At 58.5% G+C, this 17,964-nt stretch overlaps 1 protein-coding gene and 1 long non-coding RNA gene across 4 annotated transcripts; one reads left to right on the plus strand and one right to left on the minus strand.

Annotated features, from left to right (window-relative positions):
* Nucleotides 1–10,560: 10,560 nt before the first annotated feature.
* Nucleotides 10,561–14,517, minus strand: P2RY1 (purinergic receptor P2Y1). Of its 3 annotated transcripts, none has more exons than XM_046898334.1 (2): nt 13,885–14,517; nt 10,561–13,243 (listed from the first exon to the last, which is right to left on the minus strand). In XM_046898334.1, exon 2 carries the CDS (start codon nt 13,173–13,175, stop codon nt 12,087–12,089), a length of 1,089 nt encoding a protein of 362 aa, XP_046754290.1. In that variant the 5' UTR covers nt 13,176–13,243; nt 13,885–14,517; the 3' UTR covers nt 10,561–12,086. The 3 variants fall into 3 exon arrangements, with proteins under 3 accessions (XP_046754290.1, NP_001383043.1, NP_990664.1); NM_001396114.1 differs by lacking the exon at nt 13,885–14,517 and adding an exon at nt 13,443–13,571 and having other exon boundaries at nt 11,874–13,243; NM_205333.2 differs by lacking the exon at nt 13,885–14,517 and adding an exon at nt 13,439–13,571 and having other exon boundaries at nt 11,874–13,243.
* On the plus strand, nt 13,808–17,159 carry LOC107054145. Its single transcript, XR_001468146.3, has 2 exons — nt 13,808–15,186; nt 15,289–17,159. It is a non-coding gene; the product is annotated as an uncharacterized LOC107054145 (long non-coding RNA).
* Nucleotides 17,160–17,964: the final 805 nt, after the last annotated feature.

The raw sequence follows: 17,964 nt of genomic DNA on the forward strand, positions 1-17,964 counted from the left end.
CATGCCAAGCAGTGCATGTGTGATGCAAAGAGCCCCCGGGACACTGAGATGTTGGGATCCAACGAGTGCATTACCATACCTAAAGGGAATAGAGAACCTTCAGTGCTCAATGGTCTGGCACACGTCTAAATTGACCCATGATACATTATTTAGGAGCTCACATTAGAACCTCATCTCTCTTTTAGTGGGGTTGGGACACTATGGAGCTCAAGAGCAATATATCATCTCTCCAGAAATAAAACCCTTCCTGATTTTAATGCAACTTCTTGTTACTGACCCATTTGAACAGACCTCAGTGCCGGGGCAGTCTGTAAGCTGCCAGGGTGAGCAGAGATCCTTTGCCTTGGTTCCATCCTACCACACCTCCATACTCGGGTCTCTGTTTTCTGAGCACGCTGCCAGAACACACTGCGTTTCACCAAAACACCATGGCTTTGCTGTGGGCCCCTTCCTGCCTTCCTCGCTGCCGTGGCACCACATGCTGTGCTCAGTGCTGTGCTGGCAGGGCCGAGGCTGCCTGCTGCAGGACCTGGGCATGCAGAGATGCACCTGGCTCCTTGGCGCACCTCCAAGGCACAGGGTGCTGAAAGAAAGGGCAGGCTTCTGCTGGAAGGGTGATGGGCAGCAAACAGCTGCTTGCTGGTTCCAAGCACAAAATGACTTTCTAAATCAGCAGCAGTTTTCCCCCTCATTTACATTTTGAAGCCTTCTGAATTGCTCAGCCTGCTGTAAACAACACATGAAATGGAACCGCTCCCCCTGCCCACATCATGGGCACAGCTGGTGGAGCATCGCTGCTCTGCGGTGACATCGGGCCCAGTGCTGCCAGCATTGCCCCCACACTGCCAGAGCCAGAGGGGCCGTCCTGCAGCCCCTGGGCCCGGGGCTGTGTGCAGGGCTGTGTGGTGTGGGCAGCCCGGCCCCTGCCGCACCTCCCTGCAGCCAAGGGGGGCACACACAGCTGCAGCTTTCTTCTCCCCACAGAAGCAGTTCAAGGTTTGATCCCCTCCCCAACAGCAGCTTAGATTTTGCTCCCCCCTGGCTCCTTCTGCAGGCGCTGGTGGGGGACAGAGCTGAGGCTGCAGCAGTGCGTGGGCTGGCAGAGCCCAAAATGCTGTGCTATTGCAGGAAAAAGCAAACGTGGGTGCGCGGTATCCCTTGTATAACATTTCTGTTCCTGTCTGCTGTGCAATACTAAATGCTATCTGAAGTGCAGGCTGAGCCCAGAGTGTGGGCGCTGTGCTCGGGGGACACGCAAAGCACCGGCCGGGCGGGGGCAGAGTAAGGGCTTGGTGTGGTGTGCAGGAGCCGGCCGGGGGGGGAGCGCTGGGCAGAGGGAGCTGCTCCTGACCTGGGTGACAGCGACCACTCTCCTGCAGCGGTTCCTTCTGTCGTTTCCAGCTTTGGAAGCTCTGGGTTGAAAGCACAGCTCACTCAATTGCGGACATATGATGGGTGCTCCGGAGCGGGGCTTTGCTCCCTGTGGTGTGGCAGCTCGTGGGCAGCGGGCGTGCTGGTTGCACACTGCATGTGGGCATTGTCCACCGTGCTCTGCGGGCACAGGGACGGCTCAGCTGCCCTCGGGCACTGGTGCAGGAAGCAGGGCCAGCTGCGGTGGAGTGCTGCTGTGCAGAGCCGTGCTCAGAGATGGACTCAGGAGCTCCAGTTGATGCTGCGCTGTGCTCATGGAGGTGACACACAGCGTGTCTGTCTGTGATATGCTCTAAGTTCAGTCCAGCGCTGCTGTGACATATTTTCCTGTGCATTTAACAAACGGAGTCTGAACGAAGCCCAGCACACCGGGAGACTGCATGGACTGGGCAGAGAGCGGGCTCCTGCAGCAAATCTCTCCTAATGATTCTGGGCTGCTGAGAAGAGGCATTTTACTCCTGAACGCATTTGGTAGAGAAGATGTGCTACAGTATAGAATTAAACCTCTTTCAGTTTTAATGGCACTAATCAGCTTAGCACAATGACAGGCGCAGCGTGGCGTGGTGTGACGTAGGGAGCCCCATTCCTGTGCTGTGCCCCACGGTGGGCCGGGTGCCCGCACCACCCGCGCTGTGCCCAGCCACACGGCCGCCTCCCCGCCTGCTCAGACCCGGCTCAGCTCGGTCCCGGTGCCATCAGCTCCCTGGTGCCTTCTGCAGGCCTGTGGGCTGCGTGGGGACCGACAGGGGATACTGCAGCCCATGGCGGCTGGTCCGCTCCTGGACGCGTGAAAGCGCATTTCCAACAAGCAGCCAACGGGCTCTGAGTGCTCGGGAGCCCAGCAGCAGGCGGTGCGCAGTGCTCTGTCCGTGCTGGGGTTCACAGCACAGCAGTGTGAGCCCACACCGGCAGCGACGTGGGTGGGAGTGGTGGAGAGAGAGGGAAAATAATACAAAGCTTTCTGCTTCCCGAGGGGGTGTGCAACGCGGTGTTTAGGGGACGAAGACGCTGATTAATTTGAACAGGCAGACAAAGACCCTGACATCAATTAAATGTTGCTGATGAGGTGAGGTCAGTGGTAATTACAACCTGCTCCTACCTTCGTGTGCTGCAGAGTTGTTTAATCTTTATGTTGAAAAGCTTTTTGTTGAAGTGATGTGGTATGATAATTTCCTGCAGTGTCCCACTTCTAATTAAGTGGTTGGAAATGTGGTGGGCTGCACTTCATCACCTCAGCTTCATGCAAGACCTTGCTAGAGAAATGCTCTCAGTTTTAGCTCCGAATACTGCTAAACAACGGCTGTTTGGGCAGTGCAGGGCGAGGGCACACACTGCCTGGGGGTGCCACAGGGCCTGGGGGGAAGGCTTTGTGTGGGAGGGAGCGGTGGGGCCGTGCTCAATGCTGCAAGTGCTCCGGGCACCGCTCAGCAGTGAGCTGCCACCCCGGTGTGGCCGGTGCTGTCGGTCTGTCTGCACCACTGCTGCCCAGGGGTGCCTACGGCAGCTGCTCACTGCGTGTGCTGAGCTCACTGTGCATGTGGAGGGTGCTGCACACTGTGGGTGCAGTGCTCGGGCTGTGCATGCAGCTGAGGTGGATGGACACTCTCCAGCCACGTGCCGTGGGCCATCCCACAGCTCCCTGCATGGCTGCAGCCGGGGCCGTGGGTGCAGCAGGACTGGCTCTGCCTGCGGCTCGCTCCACCTCCTGCCCCCAGCAGCAGAACACCAGGCTGAGTGCCACAGCTGTACCACTGATGTCACTACAGCAGCACTGACCCCACGGCTGGGTCGGGAGGACGGAACCACAGGCGGTGCCAAGACAGGCGTGAAAGGGATAGAGCTGCTTCCCACGCACTGCTCCCCTTGGAACAGGGCGTCTTTTTGCTCCGGGGGCATGGATAAACCCTGCAAACACTGCCACTCCCAGGGCCATGTCCCCACACAGAGCGTGCTGCTGTGCTGATTGCCAGGCCTGGCCTGGTGGCCTCTCCCAGTGCTCGGCAGCTTAGCTTTGCTGGGAGTGCCCCTCTGCTCTCTGTGTGAGCACGTGCTTCAAGGCAGGCAGCTCCCAGCCATGCCCTGTCCTGCAGCCACCTGCCTGCTGCTGCAGTCCTGGCCCTTCCTGCACCAGAGCTGCTTATCACGGGGTTGCATCTACTTCTTTTTGCATTAACATCTGCAAATGGCAAATTGCAGCCTGCGAGGAGAGCAGCAGGCTGGAGATCAGCTGACAGTTTGCAATCTGATGATGAAGGCATATAGAGGGAAGGAAGCGGTGCCAGCCCCGATGTGTGGTTGCTGTGCAGCAGGGAGCAGCGGTGCACGGAACCTTTTTGTTTTTCTTTTGCTGCGACTGACATTTCCTTAAATCCCAGCAGTTACATCAGCGCCAGCAAAGGCATTCCACTCCATTTTCTTTGCTGCACTTGTTGGAGGGATGAGGCACGGTAACAGCTTCCCTGCTTTGGAGCCTATGAACACAGCGTCACATGAGAACCGCTTCCAAAGCAGAGACTGTGAAAACCCCCAGCAGCCCAACACCCTTTCCCGTATGCTCTAAAGAGCAGCTCTGCTTACAACATGAGCTGGCAAATATCATGTAATATAGCTAATAATTAGATGACACCGAGGGGTGACTCACTTGGAGTGGTCTCATGTGCATAGTTCTGCCCCTGGAAGCTCACAGGTTGGGGCTGGCAGAGGTGCACCAGCTCCATGCCTGCCCCTGGGTGGGAGCCCTGGGCACAGCGCTGCAGTATGGTGCTGTGGTGTGGTGCTGTGGTGTGGTGCTGTGACACAACGTGGACATTCCTGCTGCTGCAGGTGGCTACAGGGAACAGTGATGCCATGTGGGCCATCGTGCAGGAATGGACCCTGGTCTGCATTCGGCCACTGCCATTGGGCACAAGAAGGCCGTGGGTTAAAGGCACAGACGGGCACTCCCGGCTCCTCACCCCGTGCCCCGGAGCTTCCCTGCACTGACTGGCTGCAGTGTGACTTCTGGTGCTTGCTGCAGACCGTGTCCGGACGTAATTGTTTTATCTTACTCTGAGGGGCAGAATATTACCTGGTGTCCTTCACAGTTCATACTGGAGGGCAAGCGCGGCTGCTGGAGCACAGCAGTGCTGGGATGGATGTGACTCCTGGAGCTGGCGCTGCACCTGGGGCACAGCAGGATCCCATCTGCACTGCGTTCGGCCCCGCGCCGCCTGCCTCCCCCTGCACTGAGCTGCAGCAAGGCAGCAGTCTCCAGCAGAGAAGTCCCAAAGCTCTCGCAGCAGTGGCTGCAGGGCAGCGTAAGAGCAGAGGGCTGCCTGGGATAGCACTGCAGCACCGTGCTGGGTTTGATGCTCATGGCCACACTGCAGTGTTGGCGTTGTCTCTTTGACCATTTCTAAGCAGCAGTGATGGGAACTGAGACCAAAAGTGCACAACGTTGCTCCCTGTGTCACAGTGAGCAATGAGCAATGGGGCACTGAAAGTGGAAAAGGGGCATAAATCATCACTGTCTCCTGGCATTCTGTATATGTGCACATGCACAGATTTATACACATGGATATATGTGCGTCCGTGTGCATGTAGCTCATGGTATATTTTTAGGTACAGTGCAAACCGATCCCATCCATAAGCTCTCTGGTTACCACAAACTGATTGGGAAAAAATGACAGCTGAGGTTTTCTGTCCCTGTAACACCACAAAGAGCTGTACTGGTCCAGAAGAGCAGCAGGAATTCACACAGCAGGACTTGTTGCAGCAGGATGCACGTGGCAGGACTTGTTGCAGCAGGCACACTCCTGCAGCCTGGGCCAGCAGCGGGTGTTTGGAGCCAGCTCCCACCACCTTCCCCTGCACACCTCAGCTCACTGCTGGTGCCGCGCACAGCCCAGCACGCCCCGTGCTCTATTTTGGGTGCAGGGCGCTATACTTAGGGGTGAGTCATCCCTCCCAGCATCGGCTGTAGGAGAGCTCCAAGCAGCAAAGCTCCGTGCAGCCTGGCCCTGGAGCAGGGCTGTGGGCTGGAGCAGCGTGGCCAGAAGTGCAGCTGGGGCATTGCAGCTGGGACTCTGCCGACCAGCCCTTCATGTGTGCCTCCCCGTGTGTGCTCTAAGGCAGCTGCTGACACAGCACCACCTGGGCGCGGTGGCTGAGGGCATTTTGCATCCTTCAGCTCTGGGCAGTGGCTGAGGAACCCACCCAGGTGCTCATTAAGGAACCCACATGCCGCTGGCCGAGCGATGCAGATATCAGTGGGACGATACCGGCCCAAACGCACTGAGAAGTGTTCTTTGCAGATTCATTCCTGTGCAGAATGGAAGGCTGCAGAACATGTTCATTGAACGCCATCCAAGCGCTCCGTCAGCCTCTCCCATCTGCTCGCAGCGAGGGCTGTGCTGCGCTGCTCCCCACTCTGCACTGATCGCCATCGCGCTGCTCCGGACAGCCCCGGCCCCTTCCTCTGCTCCTCGCTGGGCTCAGTGCTGCTCTCGGCAGCTTTTTGCCCAGCAAAAGAGGAGTCGGGAACAGAAGGTCGTTTTGGTGGTTCTCTGGCTGCAGCGGGAGCAGGCTCACAGAACTGCAGCTTCTGCTCTGAATTGAGTCCCCTAAGTAATGTATGAATATTGGCATCGTTTTCTGAAAGCGTTTAACACCGGCAGCTTTATTTTTAGTGTGTAAATGTCAGCAGCAGCGTTGGCTCACTCTCGTTCCCGCTGCTGAGTCCCAGCTCACGCTGAGCTCTGATGGGGGCTGACACCCCCAGCTCCCACTGTGCCACGGAGGGGTCCTGGTGCGGGCCCAGGGGGCAGCCCCCTGAGCTCTCGCCTCCCAAAGCGATTTTGTTTTAAGCAAGCAGCCTCCAGAAATGTAGGGCAGGAGTGGCTCCTGCCAAAATTAGTCCTTGTGCGAGAGCGTGAGCAGGATGCTAATGGGCAGCAGGCCGTGTGCAGGAGGGAACGGGGCTGCTCTCCCTGCCCAGTACTGGTGTCGGCGAGGCCTGGAACTACGCACACTCACTTGTGGGCATTTTCTGCAGGAGGCATCGATGCCACAGCCCTGGGACATGCAGAATATCAAAGAGCTTGCTTCTCCCTGTGCCCAACGTGTCCCAGCACATCTGGGCAGAGGGGAGCTGCAGCTGGGAGGGAGTGCAGGCAGAGCCATGCCGTGCTGCTGTCTGCCTGGTTGCTGCTGCTCGCAGGGGTTGGTACAGAAGCCTCCCAGGCCTTTGTTTGGGTATTTGCATAACTGCAGAGCTTCCTCCCATGGGAACAGCGCCTGTCCTGGGTGTGACAGGGAGAGGTGAAGCCCATCCAGTGCCTGGCAGAGCTGTGTCCTGCTTGGAGCAGCAGTGAGGATGGGGTGGGAATGGTCCCTGCTTTGTGCTGCCACCCTGAGCAGTTCCATGGAGGTAAGCACTCTGGTGACGGAGTTAGTATAATCAAAAACAAGAGGAGCTGCTGGCAGGAATTATCTACCTGTGTGCACACCCAGCCCCACTGTGCCCCTTCCTGGCACAGCCCAGGACCTCGCAGTGGGCTCCCGCTGCCCTCAGCACCCCCTGATCCCAGCACCTGCAGGGCTCACACACAGGGCGTCTGAAGGGGATCTGACATTCCTTTTTAACTGTCAGATGAAGTGGATCAGTGCAGTCTCCTCCTTCTAGCAAAGTGGTTGATTATTTCTGCTGGGACGTTTCGGTCTCTGCCAGTTCTGACTTCCTGTGGCACACTGCGGGCTCTCGGCAGCACAAAGGCAGGGTCACCAACTCAGAGCAGGAACAAAACCACGGCATTTCCTGCTGCTACTGGTGCTGTTGGGTGTCCTGGGCTGTCCCCGGGCTGGGACAAAACCTGCATTGCTTCGCTCAGAATTAATTCACAGTTTTGAGGGCCATGCTGTTCCAGAAGTGGTCTCTGCACTAGTGAGGCTTTTCTCAGAGCACAGGAGCATTTCTCTGTGTGGTGAGTGACCCAAACCATGGCTATCTGCAGCCACCAGCACTGCCTGCCTGCACGGGGCCACACTGTGCCATGCGGTGCACACAACCGTGGGGCAGAAAGAAGCTCTACTTTCCCTTCAGTGGGGGAGGAATGAGCTCTGGGCTCTCTGAGCTCACACTGCACAGTGTGGTTGGGACACTCATGTTGGAGCAGTGACAGCAGGCTGGCCCTGCACATGGCATTTGTGGCCACTACAGCATCAACCACAGGTGCCCCCGGATGGCTGTCAGGAGACTTAGAAGTAGCAAAGCCACATCCCATAAGGTCAGTACCATTCAGTGAGTCTCCTGTAGCAAAGGGCCAGTGATATGGGACAAATAATGATGCCTCCTTTACAGTGTAGAGGGAACCTGCTTCCTGACACCACTCATCTGTGACCAAGCACTGTGCACAAAGGGGAGCAGCGAGGTTCAGCACACACAGCCATAATACTTCTCCACAGCCGAGATGCACGGAAGTAGCCCGGCCAGCAGTGTGCTGGGAGCTGCCATCCATGCACTAGAGCAGAGCTGCTGCACAGGCTGCTCGGTGAGCTCAGGGCCAGCAGCACACTTACACCAAGGGGGTTCAAAGTAAAACAGGTACAGCAAGTGAAATATGGCTGTAGTATATGCCATGCACCTGCAGTTTGAACTACAGGATCACAGTCAGAGCCCCACATCAACACCTGCAGCCCCAGAGTCAAACACTTCCCAAAAACTGAAACCTGTTTCCCCCCCAACAGCAGGGTTTGGCCCCCCAGGCACCACCCCACACAGCAGCAGCTCCCAGCTGTGTAGGGCTGGGGGAGGGCTGTGCTCACCTGGTCCTCACTAGGGCAATTAGCACTAAGAGGGAGCAGCCAGGAGAGCGCAGGAAGAGAGCTGGGGCTGCCCGGCCTGCGTGCTGGAGTCAGAAGAGGTCCATCGGTCTCCTCAGAGCATCTCACAGCATATGTATTTTGCCAACCTTCTATTATCTATTTTTAAGCGTGTATTGCTGTCTGAGAATTTGCCCAGGAGTGTGAGCTAACGGCAGGAGCACAAAGGCAGGAGGAGCGCTGCTGCGGAGCCCTTCCCATGCAGGTTGCTAGGTGCAGAGCTGCGCGCTGCAGTGCTGGGCCACTAAAAATAGTCCCGGCTGCAGAGCTGTGCGTAGCACTGAGCGTGGTGCACGGCCGGGCTGGACTGAAAGAGCAGCTCCTGGTCACTATAATTATTCACATTGGGATTTTTACGCTGCTATTTAATGAAAGCAGTTGAACGAGCTGAGAAGCTTCAAAGCTCGAGCACTGAGAGGTAACGCTGTCTCTGTGGGTGCTGCAAAACCAGATCTCACCATAGTCCCACAGAAATGGAACTCATCAGCATTAAGTCACAGAACAGTAGAGAGACAAACACTTTCACAAATACCTTTGAACCACACTGTGATTCTCAGTCACAAAGCAAGCAGTGGCTTTGATCTGCAAGTTGTATGGCTGCAAAGCATCGGGAGGTGTGGTGATGTGGTTGGGCAGAGATGCTGTCCCGCAGTGGGCTCTGACCATTGCTGCAGTGTGGGGTGGGACGGGGCCTGAGGTGCTCAGTGCGACTGGCTCACAGCTCTTGGCCAGCATCTCATCACCTCTGTGTTCTATGGAGTGGGTTCAGAGTGAAAAATAGGATGGTTCAGCTGTAAGGGAGCTGCTGATCCTCAGCATCGTGCTATGAAGGTGCCTGAGCTGCCATCAGAGCCTGTGTGTATTTCATCCTGACTTCATTTTGTATTAAAGATTACCATAAGTGGGAGTTAATGGGCACAAATGAGAACAAAAGCAGCCCCACAAGCAGCAGCAGTACAGTGTGGCCACTGACAGCAACTCCTTCCTGCATGGACCCCTGTATGCTCCACAATGACAGTCTTGGGCTCACAAAGAGCTTCTTACCTCAGGCTGGTATTGGCATCCTCCGGGAATGATTGCATTCATTAAAGATTCCCAAATAGAGGAGAAAGGAGTAAGAGGTGTGTAATAATCAGAAGGACCAGTGCAATGGAACCGTGATACAGGAGATGTAATGACAAAGGAACAAGCATGAGAGAAAAGCACTACAAAGAAAAAAGGAAAGTGCTCACCCATCTCTGAAGATCCAGGCTGGCAGGGAAAACTCCACAGGAGAGGAATCTCCAACCAGAGATCCTTCCCCAGTGGCAGTCAGCCCTTCAATGGGGTCTAAGAGAGGTGCAGCCAGGCTCCACCCCTTCCTGTCACACCGCTGGATTGCCTTCACCTGTGCTCCCAGGGCTGACCGCCTCCTTTCCCCAGGTGCTCCATCAGTGCTTCAGGCTGGGACTCAACAGTTCCCATACAGAGGAGTGACCTGGAATCCTGATACATGGAACCCCGCTTGCAGTGCAGTGAGGGGAGATGGGCCCTCAGCTGGCATTGCAGTGAGACGAGGGGTGAAAGCAGCACTGCCCGCTGCCATCAGCGCTTGCTAATTACCAGCTCCGTGACGTGTCTGCCCTGGGCAGCTGTCCTGCAGGTGGCAGCTGGGGCTGTGCCCTCAGGGGTCGCAGCGGGGCAGGACGTGTGCTGAGAGCGTTGTGCTGTGGACTGTGGGAGCCAAAAGGAGGAAAACGAGAGCAGTGTGAAATGCCCGTGGTTGTGCTGGGCCGGGTGTACTCTCACTGCCCACGGGAGCAGCGGTCTCAGCTCAGCAGAGCAGCAGCGCGGACACGGGGCTCTGTGCTCTGCCCTGCCCGTCCACTCAGGATCTGCTCACAGATGTGACTTAGCGGGACGCTGTGTTTCCAACTGACAGAAAAGAGAGAAACAGCTCCGGGAACTCAGGGCTGCAGACCCGGTTCTCAGCCAGGGCAGCAGTGGGAGCATGTCAGCCCAGCCCCGCATCGCAGCGCTCCCTCCGTGTGAACCGCAGTCATTCTCTGTTGGTACGAACAGGCGGTGCTGTTTGTCAGTGTTTGTCAGTAGGGATTAATTTGCAATTGACCCCTGGTTGGGATTTTTTTCCTCTCTGCGTTCTTCACCTTACGCTGCTAAATGAGATCGTAACGTCGCTTCAAGAAGCTGTGCTTCCCGAGCAGCGTTTAATTGATCAGTGGGCAATCCGTGAGCTTAGTTTATCTACGGGCTGTATATAAGAGTGAAAAGTCAGGGTGGAATTGAGTTTATTATAAAGATGTTCTGTCAGAAGACACGGTATTACAGTGACTTAAACATGCTGCCAAATTTCCCACTAATGCCCGATTCTGATATGAACACAGAACCACACTTTACAAACTTGACATTTAGTCTTCTAATAAATAGGTTCAATAAATAGGGATTCTGCAGACTGAGCCGTGTGTCCGAGCAGAGGCTGCCGTGCACAGCTGTCGGGCAGTAACCAGGGCTGCTGCTGCTCCTCACCGACCGCTCGAGTCCGTGAGCAACGCAGGGCCGTCTCACCCTTACCGTGGAGACCGGAGGAACGAGGATCTGCCGAAGTCACCCCCAGCATCACACAGAACCCAATTCTGCACACCGAATCTATAACATAAAGCATGCTTTCATACTGTTTTAGCACAATATTTTCAAACACGTTTCTTAAAAATATGAGGAAGCATTCAGGCCGCCCATGGAGGAGTTCAGCCGCGCTCCGACCGCTCTCACGTTACACAACACTGACTAATTTTAGATGACCTATTCCGTGTCGGGAGAAGATACGCACTGAGCAGCGGGTTTAGTCTGTGGTATATCGCAACGTCTCGTTAACGCCGTGATTTGTCACAAAGCCAAGGAATCAGTTCTCTCCCAGCTACTGAAATGTACAACACGGTCCGCGTGTGTATTCCCGTTTTGATGGCTATTTTCTCGGGAAGCGACTCGCGCCGCCGAAGGGCTGCGGCACAGCGGTGCTCCCGCAGCCGGCGGGACGCGGGCAGCTCAGGTGACACAGCCCCACCGGGCTGGGAGGAGCAGTTTCCAGCACGCGCTCCTGGCGCCGCACCGTACGAACCGCAGTCAGACCCCAGCAGCGCGGCCCGGCCCAGCGCGGCGCCGACGGCTGCACGGCACTGCGCGTGCCGGGAGGTGCCGCCCCGCCCGCAGAGCGACCCGCGCCCACCGCCTCTGCCGCGGCCGCCCCCCGGAGCATCCTCTGTGCGCGGCGCTCGGCGCGGCTCTGCAACGCCGGCGTTCGGTGCCGGTGCCGCCAAAGCGCCGCGCGATCGCCGAGGCAGCAGCGCTCAGCACGCGGAGCCGGCAGCCGCACCGGGGCCGTGGGCTGCTACCGAAGGGGCAGCTCCGCGTGTTGAGCAACTCGTCTGCGTTTCCTGTTTGCAAGGGAGGCCGGCGAAGATCCTTTCGGAGTGTGGGAGCCTGAGCCATTAAAACAGAAGCGCTTTGATTGCTCTCTTCCTTTAGGGGATTTGCTTCATTTTACTTTATCTGACGCAAGTCAGAAAGAAACGAGAACATCGTAAGGAGCAGGAAAGCTGAATTCTGACATGTTATTCTCCGCTAAGATTAAAAATTCTTCCACTTACTGTGTTAAGCTTTTCCTAATCTTAGAAAAAAAAAGCCTTTATCTAAAATGAGTGGGGACGGGCAGAGCACCCCGACACACGCGTGTGCGGCGCTGTCCGGCAGTGTCAGGGCGCAGCGTGACTGCGAACCGTTCCCACACCTTTCGCATCCCTTCACAAACTGGTGTCCCCGTTCTGCTTGTACTCTGTCAAAATATTGAGCGTCATCTCCTCGCTCTTGGACTGCACGTTGGGCTCGCTCCGCCGGGATGACTTGCGGGTGGCCCTGGAGAGCCGCCGGCGGAAGGTGTCCCCGGCCAGGAAGTAGAGGATGGGGTCGACGCAGCTGTTGAGGCTGGCCAGCCCCCGCGTCACCTGGTAGGTGGCGTACACCTTGTCGTTGAAGGCACACATCTGCGGCGTCTGGAAATCCAGCCTGGCCCTCAGGTTCAGGGTCTTCATCACGTGGAAGGGGAGGTAGGAGACGGCGAAGACCGTCAACACGATGATGACCAGGTAGATGGACTTCCTCCGCAGAGGAGAGTTGTCCAGGTCCTTGTAGATCAGAGCTTTCACGATCAGCCCGTAGCAGCCGAGGATGACGATGAAGGGGATGCAGAACATGAACACCGTGGTGCACATGCTGTACACGAAGTAGCTCCGCAGGTACTCGTCGGCCGTGGTGTCGTAGCACGTGATGGTTTTGTTCCTCCTCACCCCCGTCCCTGAGTAGAAGAGGATGGGCGCGATGACGGCCACCACCAGGGCCCACACCAGCGAGCTGACGTACACGGCGTTCTTCTTCTTCAGCCTCCCCAGCGACTTCAGCGGGTGCACGACGCCCGTGTACCTGTGCACGCTTATGCACGTGAGGAACAGGATGCTGCCGTAGAGGTTCACGTGGAAAATGAACCTCTGCAGCTTGCACATGACGTCCCCGAAGATCCAGTCGGTTTTGTTGAAGTAGTAGAAGATGAGGGCGGGCAGCGTGAGGACATACAGGAAGTCGGCCAGAGCCAGGTTGAACATGTACACCGAGATGCCGCTCCACGGCCGCATGTGGAAGACGAACATCCAGATGGCCACGCTGTTGCCCAAGAACCCGGTGATGAAGACGAGGATGTAGACGGTGGGCAGGTAGTAGAACTGGAAGCCCGTTTTGGTCAGGGAGCACTTGGTGGTGGCGTTCCCCGCGGCCCAGCCGCCGGCCAGCAGCTCGGGCTGCGTCCCGTTCAGAGCAGCAGAGATGAGGGCTTCGGTCATGATCCTCCCGGCGCGCTCACATCGGCCTGGGGCGAAGCGGCGAAGGCTCTACGGGAACAGCAACGCATCTGGAAAGGGAGAATAAAGCAGGGGAGTCGGGCGGGAAGGTGAGCGGAGCCGCGCAGCCCGGCACACCGCGCCGCGGCCGCCCGTCCTCCGCGGAGCGCGGCGCGGGGTGGGAGCGGTGCGGGGCACCCGGCGGCGGATGGCCGCTCCGCCCGCGCCGAGCTCTTCCCCCCCCCCCCCGCCCCGCGCCGCCCCACCTGCCTCCCTCGCCGCGCTCCGCTCCGCGCTCTCTCCTCCGCTCCCCGGCGGCGCGAGGCGGCGTCCCGCCCGCAGCTGTGCCCATCGCGGGGCCGCGGCTCCATCCGCCGCCTCACGGCCCCGCGCCGCGGGAGGGAGGCAGCGCCCGAGCCGGGCGGGGAGCGGCGCGGGGGGCGGCCCCGGGCAGCGCTCGGCCCAGGGGCGCGCCGCCCCGCACCGCCCCGCACCGCCCCGTCGGGAGGTGCTCCCGGCCCCGCGCCGCCCCGCCCGCGGCCCCCATCCCCGCCGCGTGCCCGCCCCGCGAGCTCAACACCCGCCCCCCTTCCCCCCCCCCCCCCCCGGTGGGTCCGGCCTCCCCGGGCCCCCCCACGCGACCCGCGGTGCGCGCCCGGCTCCGCGCTTCGGTGCTCCTCGTCGTGGCGACGCTCGTTCCGCCGCTCCGCACCATCTCTCCTCGATCGCGCCGGAGTCAGACGCGCGCCGGGCGAGACGCGAGCCGGTCGGAGCGGCTCTGGGCTGAAAGCCGCGCCTCTGACGGAGCGTTATTAGCGCCTCATGCATATGGATTCATCCCTCAAACTTCGGAGTCTGGCTCAATTACAGGAACGCTCCGTCGAGCCGAACCGGGCCACCCGCTGCGCCCGGCGCTGTGCGGGGGGGGCCGTCCGCCCGGCGCTGCCACTTTGAAGCAACGTCTGGAATTCTGTCCTAATGAGAGCTTTCCTTCTCGTATACCCATTTTTCTGTAACTGCACCTTTGCCGCTTTGAAGATTCTTCCAAACTTTAATACGAAAGGAAGAGAAAGACGAGGCGCGGCGCGGGGCGGTGCGGGGCGGTGCCCTCAGCCGCAGCCTCGGACCGGGAGCCCCGGCACAGCGCCGTGTGAGCGGCGTCCTGCCGCGGGCAGCCGGGGCCTCTCCTGGAGACAGACGGGGCGCGTGGAAGGAGACCGAAACGCGAAGCACCGCTGCGGGCACACAAGCCGCGCTCCGGGCACCGCCCGCTCCCCACCGCGTCCCGGCGGCGCGGAGAGGTGGCCCTCGGCGTGACGCTCCGGAGGGGCCCACGTGCGCGGTCGGGGATGGATGTGAAGATGCAAATAAAAGGAGTGAGGGGGCGCGGCCGGACCGAATCCGTTCCCGGAGCCAATCGGCCGACGGCTCCGAGGGCCGCGTGCCGCCCTGAGGACCTCCGCCGCTCCGTGCTGGGCGGGGTTCTCGAGGCGTCCGTCTGCCCCCCGTGCCTCCCGGTGCTCCCATCTCCCTATTGCTTTCTGTAGGGCGGACGCGGCACTGCGATGCCGCTGCCCGGGGAACGCCCTCGGGTGCTCCGCGCCCGCCTCACCCCGCTGCTCCGGGAGGAACGCAGAGCCCCGCCGGACTGAGCTGCCACTCCGAGCACCGAGACGTTCCCTCTCACGCAGTATTTAAGTCCCTTTCACGCGGTGTTCAAATTCCCGGCGTTCTTGCCTCCTTCTCCGGTGGTCCCACTCTCTGCTTCGAAGTTTGCACATTCCGACTGCAGTACTGCAGCAGTTAAAGGCCCGGCGCTTCCACCAGAGAAGAACGAGGCATATTTTTTAGCAGCCACGCTGTTACATGACTTCATCTGCAGGCAGCAAATTAGCGTCTTCCTGCTTGTGCCACTGATCTGTTCTTATTTTGGAGCGCAACCATCCAACATGTTCCATTTGCACCTTTCCTCCGTGCCGCGGCAGCGCTGCTGGGAGCCGCTTCCCACCGTAAGGTGAGGCTGAGCCCTCTGCAGCTCTGCCTCCCGGCTCCCCTCCTGCACGCTCCGGGCTTTGCGCCGACTTCCATCAAACCTAATGTTTTGTTCTTTTAACAGCTGATTTAACTCCAAGGGATGATACATCCCTAATGAGAAATGAAGGCCCACTGGAGAGCACGCGGAAATTCCCAGCCAGGCCAATGAGAGCCGCGCCGCAGCGCTGTGTGGGTGTGCGGGGATGGCCCCGGATCACTGTGGGGTCTCAGCCTGCGCGGGGAACGGTGCAGAGCTCCGTGTGTTGGGGTGCCGGGGGGATCAGTGGGCCTGAGCTCATTGCTGGGATCTGGGCGTGAGCACCACAACAGCTGCTGGTGGTGAAGGTGCGGGCACATCTCTGTGTATAGGTGTGTGTCTGCAGATATTGTGCAGGCTCGGGGAAGTCTGGCTTAACGGATGTGGGCAAAGCCCACGCAAGAGGAGCGAGGCTCATTCGTGTCCATTTAAAAATGCTTAACAACAGGCTGTTAGCAATGGCTGTTCATCGCAGTTCTCATTACCTGCCAGCTTCAGTTTGTTTGCTGAGAATGTCCAGACTTGGCCCTGGCTTGGGGGCAATGCATTTGGGAAACGTGAGTGCGGACAGAAAGGTGTGCAAAGAGCCGCTCCATGCTGAGGACGAGCAACGAGTGGGTTCTGCCTCCTGCCTGCACCCTGTAGGCTGGGGCTGATCAGGGCCCCCCCACACTGCATGCTCCTGTGGGCAGGAAGCCAGGGACGTCAGCGTGGGGCTGATAAGGGCTGTGGGGTGTCTGCAGCAGATAGGGTCTGCGCTGCTGCCGGGAAGCAGCCTGGCTGCTGCCTGCCCACGCGCTGCAGCAGAGCAGAGCCCAGCGGTGTCCCCAGGGTTGGCTGCTGTGTATGGCCATGCCTGAGGGGCCGGTGCCCCCAGCCCGGGGCACACCCTGTGCACTGCCATGCCCTGTCCCATCTGGTGGGAGCAGTGCTGCTGTGTGTGTGTCGTACCCGAGCTGACACTTGGCTCTTGACAACACAGGCCGTTGGTGGGCTGGGGCTGATAGAGGCAATTAGGGTATAGAGTACGGCCCCATAATCTATAGATTACAATTTTATGGTCAGCAGTGGGTAACATGAGAACTCGGAGTACATAGTCCATACTGCACAATACCCAGCATGACTGTCACGCATTCCTCTACAGACAAACTGCATCTTTTCTTCTCCCTCTCTGATGAAAACTTCCTCATACCATAAACCAAAGGGTAACGGAGCTGCAGTTTGGAGTGCCTTCTGAATTTCAGAGCACGTAAATGGATCCTGCTGTGTGCTGCTGCCGTGCTGCACAGTGGAAGTGGCCTCGTGGTCGCAGCCGAGCAGCCGCACTTCGGAGTCTAAAGATAACAGCGAGCACTGGAGAACTGCTCTCATTTCAGCACGGGGCACTCCGCCTCCTTCCCATACTGCCATTTTAAATAGAATCGCCATTCTCCATAGGTAAGGTGTTTGGTTTGGCTGCTGGCAGAGGAGGACGATCCTACCCAGCTGTCAGAGAATGCTCACATTTCCCAAACGGCCAGGAAGGCACGAGAGCAGGCACTGTATAGCAAGGGAGCCAAGCCTTGGGACCTGCTGCCCCGCACACCCTAAGTGCCCTGCTGTGACACGGGTGGGCACTGCCCGGGGTCTGCAGAGCCGGCACTGGGGGTGAGGGCCGTGCCAGGCAGAGCCTGAGCTGCTTGGGCTGGGGGGCTCCTGGGGATCAACCTTTGCTTCCAGGGCTGGAGCCCCAGCAGCCTGGTGCAGAGACTGCTCTGAAAGCATACTGGAAAGCACAATCGGAATTATTGAATCCTTTTGTAATCTCTAGAATTTATCTACGAGAAGTTAAAGAAGGAAAATTACCTCTGTTAATGTTCAAACATGAGCGGGTACGTTTGCTGTTACACAAACCTCTTAAAGTTATTAATGATTGATTTTAATGTCTTGTACTTAATGGGGGCAGACCTGGCACAGCTCACAACGGCCAGCAGGAGGGGCGCACTGCCTCGGCCATGGGTTTGCCATCCATTAAGGTGGGGTGCACAGAGGGGCTCCCCCGGCCCCAGAGCCCCCTCCCCACACCGGGACCCCCTGCAGTTGTGTCACCACACAATGCCACCCATCTTCACCCACTCCAGGTCTGCTAAACACGAGGAGCACAAGAGGTCGGCTCTCCGCGGCCGCATGGTTTACAGGAAGCGATTGGGATGTGGCGGAGCAGTAAATACAAATTGCTTTCGTCTCGTGCCACACTCGGTGCAATCCCATCCCAGTGCACAGCTTCAGGAGAGCGGCTGTGATGCTCTGGTGGTGCTGGGAGGGAGCGCAGCTGTGCTGTGAGCGCAGAGCCCCAGGTGGCTGTAGGGCCGCCCTTCACCCGTCCCCACATGAGCCCTTTGCGGCATCCCCACGCCGTGTCCCCGTGTTTGCAGCCCGTGCTGCACGAGCGCTGTCAGGAGAGCTGTGCAGGCACTGAGCAGGGTCTGGTTCAGCACGAACACAGCACGTTCAGTCCCACGGGCCGGGGGGTGGGTGCGGTGTCCGAAGGGTGGGCAGTGCAGACAACGGCTGCTCTTTGGGGCTGCACGCTCCCCTCGCAGCGGACGCGTGGAACCATGGTGAGCTGACCATTCGTTTACTCTGCGTTTGAAATTGATGTTTGGCAATTACTGTGCTCCTCGGAGCACCAAGCCTGGAATTAATAAAACGCACAGGAAATGAATGCTCAGATTCCTGGGT

The sequence above is a fragment of the Gallus gallus genome, chromosome 9 (assembly GCF_016699485.2).
Source record: "Gallus gallus isolate bGalGal1 chromosome 9, bGalGal1.mat.broiler.GRCg7b, whole genome shotgun sequence".
NCBI classification, from domain to species: domain Eukaryota; kingdom Metazoa; phylum Chordata; class Aves; order Galliformes; family Phasianidae; genus Gallus; species Gallus gallus.

Coding starts and splice junctions, on each gene's coding strand:
- P2RY1 (XM_046898334.1), bottom strand. CDS start 13,175: ATGACCGAAGCCCTCATCTCTGCTGCTCTGAACGGGACGCAGCCCGAG.